Below are 11,023 nucleotides of genomic sequence, written 5' to 3' on the forward strand. Positions count from 1 at the left end.
GATATCATGAAGAGGAGAAGCTCCTCAGACTAAGCTTACAATGTCAAGGAACAGCCTGCTGGCACAGGAAGGAAAGGGGAGTGGCATGTCAGTGCTTGGACTTGGATTCCACCAGTGACAGCCTGGATGTGTGTGCTTTCCTGTCCCACCAATCACAGCTTTCTCTAGGGACCAATCACAAGCCTCCTACAGGTGCAGCCTCACAAGCTTGTTGCTGAGTCACTAGGGGAGGTACTCTTCTTCCTCCCAGACCTTAGTGAGAACTGCTATTAGTAGGCTCAGAACCACTGGGAGGCTGGGTGGAGTGCTGCGGTGGGGTAGATAAGAGTTCTTTGGGGAAGCTCTGGGTAAGGCTGTCGGGAGGGTATGGCTCAAGAGAGGTTTTTCTGGTGATGGGATGGCTGGAGCAGCAGTGTCTAGACCAGCGGTTCTCAACCTTCCTAATGCCATTACCCTTTAATACAGTTCCTCATGTTGTGGTGACCCCCAACCATAAAATTATTTTCACTGCTACTTCATAACTATAATATTGCTACTGTTATGAACCATAATGTAAGTATCTGATATGCAAAATATCTGATATACGACCCCTGTGTAAGGGTCATTTGACCCCTAAAGGGGTCACAACCCACAGGTTGAGAGCCACTGGTCTAGAGCAAGGCCTCCAGAAGCAGAAGTCTGTGGCCTCAGCCACAGTCCTGATTGCTGTGTTCTTTATAGCCGGCTCTAGATTCTTCAAGGCATTCATGAAGTGCTCAAAGCAGCCAAGATTCCATGATGACAGTTTAGCCAGTAGCCTAAAGAGGGGCTGTTCAGCAGACAGCTCCCTCATTCAAGGTAGTAGAACACAAAGAAGAGTCTCACAGTTGTCAATCAAAGGCTTAAACTGGCCTGGCCTCCACTAGCTTAGCTTATTTGAGGGTAAAGTAAACATTAAAAGGTGCTTACAATAGATCTGTCATAACATTAGCATTCATAATAGCATGGAACAGTGCTTAACTCCTAGTTAATTGCCCTTAGGGAGAACCACTCTCTGATCCTTCTCAATATATTACTTGCATGTCTATTCTGATGGTGAATAAACAAACTTGCTGCCAGTCACATAAAAGTATAGCACATATAATTAGGAGCAACACATAATACTTGCTAATTAACTACGTTACTGGTTCATGTATTTATTATACTGTATCTTTTATTGTTAGAGTATTTTTTCTACACATACGAAAAATGTACTGTAAAATAGTATGCCCACTTGTGCTGGCAGCAGCTTCACACATGGTGTTTACATTTCTCTATTGCATCAGGGAACCATGTCTAGTGACTGACCTGTTCTGCCTATGCCTGTACAACTGCACACTGTGATGTTCACACAATAATGGCTAAATCATAAAACAGCACGTTTGTTTCTCCCAATGTCTCCTCATCATTAAGTGATACATGATGAAGAGCCTGCACCATTTCCTGAGAACGAGCGAGGAATCAAGCAGAATTAAAGAGAAATTTTCGTGTTCTCATTTGCAGCACAAGAGGTATCGTCCCTAGTTGTGTTTAATATGCTTTCCCGGAACCCCACTGATTGTACAGAATTACAATTTGCCAGCCCTGCTTTGCGACAACACACTGCAGAATAAAAAGGAGCATGGGATTTCTCCCCCAAGTTCTCGCTCATGCTTCTAAATGTAAAAGGAGAATGCCTCCAGATGTGGTTTAAGCATTTAAAATGAAGATTTTTCCCCTAAGTCTCATTCTAAAAAGAAGGAAAGGAAAACAAGTGTGCCTGTCTGCAGTGAGGGTGCTGTTTAGAGGGAGGCTCTTCTGTAGAAACCTGGAGAAACAGAGCTTCTCTTGCTGATATGAGTGAGTGAGGGGAAGCACTCACTTTTCTGAATCTACGGGGCAACCTGTGGCTTGCAACCCTGAATATCAGATATTTACATTACAATTTATAACAGTAACAAAATCACATTTATGAAGTAGAAACAAAATTAATGTTATGTTTGGGGGGGTCACCACAACATGAAGGACTGTATTAAAGGGTCAGAGCATTAGGTACATAGACAACCACCTTTCTAGCAGGAATCACTGAATCTAATCCTCAAGAACAGGGTAAGACAGAGCAGTAGATGCTACCAGTAGGGGGCGGGGCACTCAATGTCTGAATATGGAGGGTGAAACTCCTTGAAGAGTACAGTGACAAGTGTTGTTTGTGGAAGTTTTCTTGTGTGACTTGTTCTTGCAGAAAATCACAAATAGTCTTAGAGAAGAGCTTTCCCTGCCTAGTCTGTCACCTAGAAAGAGTTGCTAGCTGTCCAGGCGAGGAACAGATGCCAGCTAAGTACCTGAAACCACAGTTGTAGTGAGTATAAATAAACTAAATATAAATCATCTAAACACACATAATACTGTGTGGGTTTTTAATGCCATTATCTATTCTGCATTAACTTAGAATTGCAACACTCAAGGAAGCTGAGATTAAGTTCCATAATTTTGAAAATTATTTTTAAATAATTATTTACAACATTAAGATCCTACTAATAACTTCCAGTTACCTTGGCTTGAATATCTAATTCCAGATATTTATTCAATATCTTCTCCAACTCAGAAGGACTGGAACCAACATCCAATATGTTAGAAAGAACTGGCCTGATTTCCTGAATTGACATTTCCACCTTGAGGAACAGAGAATACATTGTAGTCATAATAACATATTAGGAGTGTACATATAAGGAAATATTATTTCATACATTACCATTGTATTTTAATCTAAAATAGCCTTAAACATTGAAGGATTTCATGTTTTGATAATGCACATCTTCATATGATGCCATTTTATTGACTGCAAAGACTACAAAACTGTCATCCATCCTTATCTTTGCAGAGCTTTTCTGTATCACGGACAAAGGATGATAATGCACTTGCCAACATATTGGCAGAGGTGGATTCATCTATAGTTTGAATGAGACCAATTTGCTGGCACATCTAAGTGGAGCTGGGGAGCTCTGGGAAACACCTTGTCCAGATGATAGTGAAAGCAGGAACCTATTGAATAATTTTGTTGTTGAACTGAGGGAACTATGATTTGACCTTTGGTTCACAAGAACCTAAGGCTAAGATAATTCTGAAAGGGTTTCATTCCACTCAAGTTACCTGCTTCATAGCCTTGCTTTCTGTAGAATGCACACTCTCCACAGCAATGGGTGTTTAAATTGTGTGCTTTCCACCATCAAGCTGTAGGGCATGCAACACCACAGCTGCCTCTGTGCTCACACTCTCCCTGGACCCAGGCAACAGGAAAAGACTCACATTCCCAAGCCACTGGATCAATAACATATGGGGAAGTGATTTAGTAGATGTTATATAATGCCAGGCTCTATGAAGTCTGTTAACGCCACTCATATACATCCAAGCATATGAGTCCATTGCATCAAATGAAAAGATCATTGACCATTTGAGAGCCAGTCTCTAAAGCAAGATTCACTACCATTGTGTCATCAGTGTACATGAGATAAAAGCTTCCATGGAAAGCTACTGCATCACTCTGCAGAGAGGATTCTCCCATCTACTTTTATGTAGATGACTGTGTCTCTTGCACTGGTTTTGTTCAATCAGTATGATCATGACAGCTTTGTCCCCAGAAACACAAAACCTATAGTTGTTGATAACTATTTGTCTGTCTGAAGTCTTCCTGTTAAATTGTGCCAGAATAATGGCAACTAACATGGGACTGTACCTGAAGTCATGCAAACTAAGGGCCCTCCTTTCAATGCATTTCTGATGTGCATTGATACTAGGGAATGTATATAACTTTGTATATATGATTCAAGACTAGGCAGGCAGATCGTATTAGACATTTATTATTGACAACCTGGGACAGGGGTGGTTGATGGTTGATGAACAACAGTGGATTACAACCATTTTCCAGTTGTAGGACCTAATGTGTAATATAGAGGAAGTCTAAGGAGACACACTCCACACTCCCCCATGCTCACAGTTGAACACCATCCATAAACAGTAAATAAAAGTTTTAAATTGTATTTTATGAAACTACCTTCCTTAGGGAGCCTTCCATGGATGCTGCTAATTGCTGTTTCTTAAGAGCAAATTCCTTGTGTGCTGTACACTGTTTGCTGAGATGATCCACTCGTTTCTGAATGCATTCCATCATCTCATGGATACCTGTCACCTGAGAGCTGAATGGAACAAGCCAACTGTTAGTTCACTTGACCTTGACATAGAAGTCCTGACAATAGGGAACATTTGAAAACAGATATGCCCTTTCGTGTACAGTGTGAGTTGGTCCAAGCTACTGCTTCCGGATAATGGAAGTTAAGTAGTTATCATGCTGGTGCAGCAGGCAGCAAAGTCAGAGTATGTTGCCTTGTTTTAAGTCAGTCAGTCCCAAGGGAAGGATGAATCCTGGCTTCTGTGACAGGTCTAATCTTTTCTAAAGGTTTACTTTTTAATATTTCTGTAAGATACTTTGAGAATCTCATGGTAAATGGCACAGTATGCTTACCAAGTTTTCCTGGGGGTATCATTTAAAAGCTTCATTTATTTCAAGATACTCTTTGAATAGGAATGTGAATCAGCCAATTAACAGAGCATTTACTAACCCAATAGGGTAAAATATTTATATATTTTTGTTCTCAGTGGTTATAAATGCTCAAGGCTGTATTCACTAGATAAAAACTTGGTTATCACTAGCAATTAGGTATCAAATACGCTCATCCATATTTGATGCTGCACATCATCATTTTTCTCACTTGTGTTGACCTACAAGATGAAGGTCACTTCCAGAAGAGCTGCCCACACAGGAAAGAGATCAGCCCCTCCAAAACCCCAACCCAGCGAGCCCAGCTTCAGGTGAGATTGGGTCTCCGGCTGGGACCGCCTGCCCATCACCCATCCCCCTCCATCTTCGGGGCCGCCCCCGGCTGCCAGAAGAGCCGCCCACACAGGAAAGAGATCAGCCCCTCCAAGACCCCAACCCCAGGGAGCCCAGCTTCAGGAAAGAGATCAGCCCCTCCAAGACCCCAACCCAGCAAGCCCAGCTTCAGGAAAGAGATCAGCCCCTCCAAGACCCCAACTCCAGGGAGCCCAGCTTCAGCCCGCAGTAAGGAAGGAGACCAGTGGAGACGGAAAGACACCACCAGCACCCACTGGAAGAAGAGATGGGAAGAAGACAGAATAAGAGATCACTCAGCAATAGAAACACCAACATGACCCCACCAGAATCCAGGGATCCAACACCAGCAAGTCCCGAAAAGCACTACATAGATGAAGAAGAGGAGACAGACCTTAAAAATTATTTCATGAAGATGATGGAGAGCCTCAAAGAAGAAACGAGGAAATCCCTTAAAGAAATAGAAGAAAAAACAAACAAAAAAATCCATGAAATGGGGGGGAAAATTCAAGAAATAAACAAATCTCTCAAAGAATCTAAAGAGCACCAAGAAAAAACAACCAAGAAAATTAAGGAAACAGCTCAAACAGTTGAAGGATTGAAAGCTGAAATAGAAACGATAAAGAAAACACAGAATAAAGGGATGCTGGAAATAGAAAAGCTCGGTAAACGGTCTGGAACTACAGATGCAAGTATCACCAATAGAATACAAGAGATAGAAGAGAGAATCTCAGGTGTTGAAGACTCATTAGAGGATATAGAGTCGTCAACCAAAGAAAATCTCAAAACCAACAAATCCTTAACACAAAATATCCAGGAAATATGGGACACCATGAATAAGCCAAACCTGAGAATAATAGGTATAGAAGAAGGTGAAGAACTTCAACTTAAAGGTACAGAAAACATATTCAACAAAATCATAGAAGAAAACTTCCCTAACCTAAAGAAAGATATGCCTATGAAAGTACAAGAATCTTACAGAACACCAAATAGGCTTGACCAGAAAAAGAAGTCACCTCGCCATATAATAATCAAAACATCAAACCTACAGAGCAAAGAGAAAATATTAAGAGCAGCTAAAGAAAAAGGCCAAGTAACATACAAAGGCAGACCTATCCGAATTACACCTGACTTCTCAATGGAAACGATGAAAGCCAGAAGATCCTGGTCAGATGTCCTACAAACGCTAAGGGAACAAGGATGCCAGCCCAGACTACTATATCCAGCAAAGCTCTCAATTACCATAGATGGAGAAAACAAAATATTCCATGACAAAGCCAGATTTAAACAATACGTATCCATGAATCCAGCTCTACAGAAAATGCTAGAAGGAAAACCTAGAGCCAAGGAAGATAACTACATTCACAAAGACACAGGCAATATGTAATCATACTTTACAAAACACTAAAAGAAAAAGGGAGGAGAAACAACACAAAATAACTTCACTAACAATAAATCAAGCACAAACAAGGATCACCAATCAATGGTCATTAATATCCCTCAATGTCAACGGCCTCAACTTGCCTATAAAAAGACACAGACTAGCAGAATGGATACGAAGACAGAACCCTTCCTTCTGCTGCATACAAGAAACACATCTCAACACCAAAGACAGACGTTATCTCAGAGTAAAGGGCTGGGAAAAGATCTTCCAATCAAACGGCCCCAAGAAACAAGCGGGCGTAGCAATCCTAATATCTAACAAATTAGACTTCAAATTAAAATCAATCAAAAGAGATGAAGAAGGGCACTTCATATTCATCAAAGGAAAAATACATCAAGACGAAGTCTCAATTTTAAACATCTACGCCCCAAATACAAAGGCACCTACATTCGTGAAAGAAACATTACTAAAGCTCAAAATGCACATAAAATCTCACACACTAATAGTAGGAGACTTCAACACTCCGCTCTCACCGCTAGACAGGACCTCCAGACAGAAACTTAACAAAGAAACAAAAGAATTAATAGAAGTTATGACCCAACTGGGTTTAACAGACATCTATAGAACATTCCATCCAAATACAAAGGGATATACCTTCTTCTCGGCACCACATGGAACCTTCTCTAAAATTGACCACATAATAGGAAACATAGCAAATCTCCACAGATACAAAAAAATTGGAATAACTCCCTGCATCTTATCAGACCACCATGCATTAACATTAGAATTCAACAATAACACAAATCGCAGAAACCCTACAAACTCATGGAGATTGAACAATGCACAATTGCACCATCCCTGGGTAAAGGAACAAATAAAAAAAGAAATTAAAGACTTCCTCGATTTCAATGAGAATGAAGACACAACATACACAAACTTATGGGACACTTTGAAAGCAGTGCTGAGAGGAAAGTTTATAGCACTAAGTGCCCACATGAAAAAACTGGAGAACAGTCATACTAGAGAATTAATAGCACAGCTGAATGTTCTAGAACAAAAAGAAGCAAACTCCCCCAGGAGGAGCAGACGCCAGGAAATAATCAAATTGAGGGCTGAAATCAATAAAGTAGAAACCAGGAAAACACTGAGAAGAATCAATGAAACAAAGAGTTGGTTCTTTGAGAAAATCAACAAAATAGACAAACCTCTGTCCAAACTAACCAAAAGACAGAGAGAGAACATGCTAATTAACAAAATCAGGGATGAAAAAGGGGACATAACAACGGACTCTGAGGAAATCAAGAGAATCATCAGGGCATACTTTGAAAATCTGTACTCCACAAAATTTGAAAATTTAAAGGAAATGGACAATTTCCTGGATAGATATCACTTGCCAAAACTAAATCAAGAACAGATAAATAATCTAAACAGACCTATAACCCCTAATGAAATAGAAGCAGTCATCAAAAGTCTCCCAAACAAAAAAAGCCCAGGCCCAGATGGCTTCAGTGCAGAATTCTACCAGAAATTCAAAGAAGAGCTCATTCCAATACTCGTCAAAGTATTCCACACAATAGAAGCAGGAGGCTCACTGCCAAACTCTTTCTACGAGGCTACAATTACCTTGATACCCAAGCCACACAAAGACACAACTAAGAAAGAGAACTATAGACCAATTTCCCTCATGAACATTGATGCAAAAATACTCAATAAAATACTTGCAAACTGGATTCAAGAACACATCAGAAAAATCATCCACCATGATCAAGTAGGCTTCATTCCAGGAATGCAGGGATGGTTCAACATTAGAAAATCTATCAATGTAATCCACCATATTAACAATCTGCGAAAGAAAAACCACATGATCATCTCACTAGATGCTGAAAAAGCCTTTGACAAAATCCAGCACCCCTTCATGATAAAGGTCCTAGAGAGATCAGGGATAACAGGAACGTACCTGAATATAATAAAAGCAATATACAGTAAACCAACAGCTAACATCAAACTAAATGGAGAGAAACTCAAAGCAATTCCTCTAAAATCAGGAACAAGACAAGGCTGTCCACTCTCTCCATATCTCTTCAATATTGTACTTGAAGTTCTAGCTACAGCAATAAGACAACAAAAGGAGATAAAGGGGATACAAATAGGTAAAGAAGAAGTCAAACTTTCATTATTTGCAGATGATATGATAGTTTACATAAGTGATCCAAAAACTCCGCAAGGTCACTCCTAGAGCTGATAAACACCTTCAGCAATGTGGCAGGATACAAGGTAAACTCAAAAAAATCAGTGGCCCTAGTATATACAGATGATGAAGTGACTGAGAAAGAAATCAGAGAAACATCACCTTTTACAATAGCCAAAAACAGCATCAAATATCTGGGGATAATGTTAACCAAGGAAGTGAAAGACCTGTATATCAAGAACTTTGTGTCTTTGAAGAAAGAAATCAAAGAAGATACCAGAAAATGGAAAGATCTCCCATGCTCTTGGATTGGTAGGATCAACATAATAAAAATGGCAATCTTGCCAAAAGCAGTCTATAGATTCAATGCAATCCCTATCAAAATTCCATCACAATTCTTCAAGGACCTGGAAAGAACATTAATCAACTTTATATGGAAAAACAAAAGGCCCAGGATAGCCAAAACATCCCTATACAATAAAGGAACTTCAGGAGGCATCACCATACCTGACTTCAAGCTCTATTATAGAGCTATAGTCCTGAAAACAGCTTGGTATTGGCACAAAAATAGGCAGGTAGACCAATGGAACCGAATCGAAAGCCCTAATTTTAACCCACACACCTATGAACACCTGATTTTTGACAAAGAAGCTAAAACTGTACAGTGGAAAAAGAAAGCATCTTCAACAAATGGTGCTGGCATAACTGGGTACTGGTATGCAGAAGACTGCAGATAGATCCATGTTTATCGCCTTGTACAAAACTTAAGTCCAAATGGATCAAAGATCTCAACATACATCCAGCCACACTGAAACTTTTAGAAGAGAAAGTGGGAGATACTCTTCAACGAGTTGGTACAGGAGACCACTTCCTAAACATAACACCAGTGGCACAGGCACTGAGATCGACAATTAACAAATGGGACCTTCTGAAACTAAAAAGCTTCTGTAAGGCAAAGGACACAGTCAAAAAGACAAAAAGGCAGGCCACAGAATGGGAAAAGATATTCACTAACCCTACATCTGACAGAGGGCTAATCTCCAAAATTTACAAAGAACTCAAGAAACAAGTCTCCAAAACACCAAAGGATCCACTTGAAAGGTGGGGTACAGAGCTAAATAGAGAATTCTCAGTAGAGGAGGCTAAAATGGCCAAGAGACACTTAAGAAAGTGCTCAACATCCTTAGCCATCAGGGAAATGCAAATCAAAACAACTCTGAGATACCATCTTACTCCTGTCAGAATGGCTAGAATCAAAAACACCGAAGACAATTTATGCTGGAGAGGATGTGGAGAGAGAGGAACACTCCTCCACTGCTGGTGGGAATGCCAACTCATACAGCCTCTTTGGAAATCAGTATGGAGATTCCTCAGGAAAATGGGAATTAATCTACCACTAGACCCAGCAATTCCACTCTTAGGCATTTATCCAAATGAGGCAGGTTCATACAACAAGGGCATCTGCTCCACTATGTTCATAGCAGCATTGTTTGTAATAGCCAGAACCTGGAAGCAACCTAGATGCCCCTCAACTGAAGAGTGGATAGAGAAAATGTGGTACATTTACACAATGGAGTATTACTCAGCAGAAAAAACAATGGAATCTTGAAATTCGCAGGGAAATGGATAGCACTGGAAGAAACCATCCTGAGTGAGGTAACCCAGTCGCAAAAAGACAAACATGGTATGTACTCACTCATATATGGATTCTAGATATGGATCAGGATAGTGCCAGTCTGCACTTCCACAGATAGAGAGTCTGGGAAACAGGAAAGAACCTAAAAGATATGCATATATGCATAGTACCCAAGAGAAGAGGATGGAGACAAGATCCTCTGATGGGGAACACGGCGAGGGGTGGGGGGAGTGGGACCTGGGAAGAATAGAGGGGGTAAAGAGGAAGGGAGTTGGTCATGGGGGAACAGGAAGTTGAGGGGGTGGGGGTAGAATAGGGGGAAGAGGGAATCATAGGATCGAAGACAGATCAGGCACCAGAGTGACCTCGAGTGATCTAAAGGTATAACATCAATTGGCAAGCTAAGCAATAGTGGAGGGACCACCTCGAATGCCCATTCCTGATAATGAACTTGATGTCTATAACCATCCGGGAGCCTTCATCCTGTGACTGATGGAAGCAGAGGCAAACACACAACTAAGCACTGAACTGAACCCAAGGAACCCAGTGACAGAGAGAGAGGAGTGATGAGCAAATTGGCAAAGAATGGGCTGGCAAAACCAGCAGAGACAGCTGATCTGAACAGGGGAGTGCTCTTGGACCCCAGACCGACAGTGGGGAGGCCAGCATGGGACTGATCTGGACCCCCCAAATGTGAGTGTCAGTGAGAAGGCCTGGGCAACCTATGGGGCCCTGAGCTGTGGATCAGTGTCTATCCCTGGTATACAAACTGTCTTCATGTGCCTATAGCACAAAGAGAGATGCTCTCTCAGCCTGGACTCTTAGGGGAGTGCCTTGACCCTACCAAGAGTAAAATGACAGACTCTAGATATCCCCTATGTGGAAGGATTTGGCAATAGGGTGGGAGGGGGG

At 41.1% G+C, this 11,023-nt stretch overlaps 1 protein-coding gene across 2 annotated transcripts in view; it reads right to left on the reverse strand.

Moving 5' to 3' along the window:
- The window catches only part of Ccdc141 (coiled-coil domain containing 141), a 160,737-nt gene that overhangs the window by 41,553 nt on the left and 108,161 nt on the right, over positions 1-11,023 (reverse strand). For both annotated transcript variants that reach the window (XM_040745675.1, XM_013122082.3), the window contains exons 9-10: positions 4,049-4,190; positions 2,550-2,669 (exon numbers count right to left, since the gene is read on the reverse strand). In XM_040745675.1, the coding sequence (XP_040601609.1) occupies positions 2,550-2,669; positions 4,049-4,190 (262 nt within the window). The remainder of the gene's footprint in view (positions 1-2,549; positions 2,670-4,048; positions 4,191-11,023) is intronic.

Source organism: Mesocricetus auratus, unplaced genomic scaffold, assembly GCF_017639785.1.
Source record: "Mesocricetus auratus isolate SY011 unplaced genomic scaffold, BCM_Maur_2.0 Super-Scaffold_100004, whole genome shotgun sequence".
Taxonomy (NCBI): Eukaryota; Metazoa; Chordata; class Mammalia; order Rodentia; family Cricetidae; genus Mesocricetus; species Mesocricetus auratus.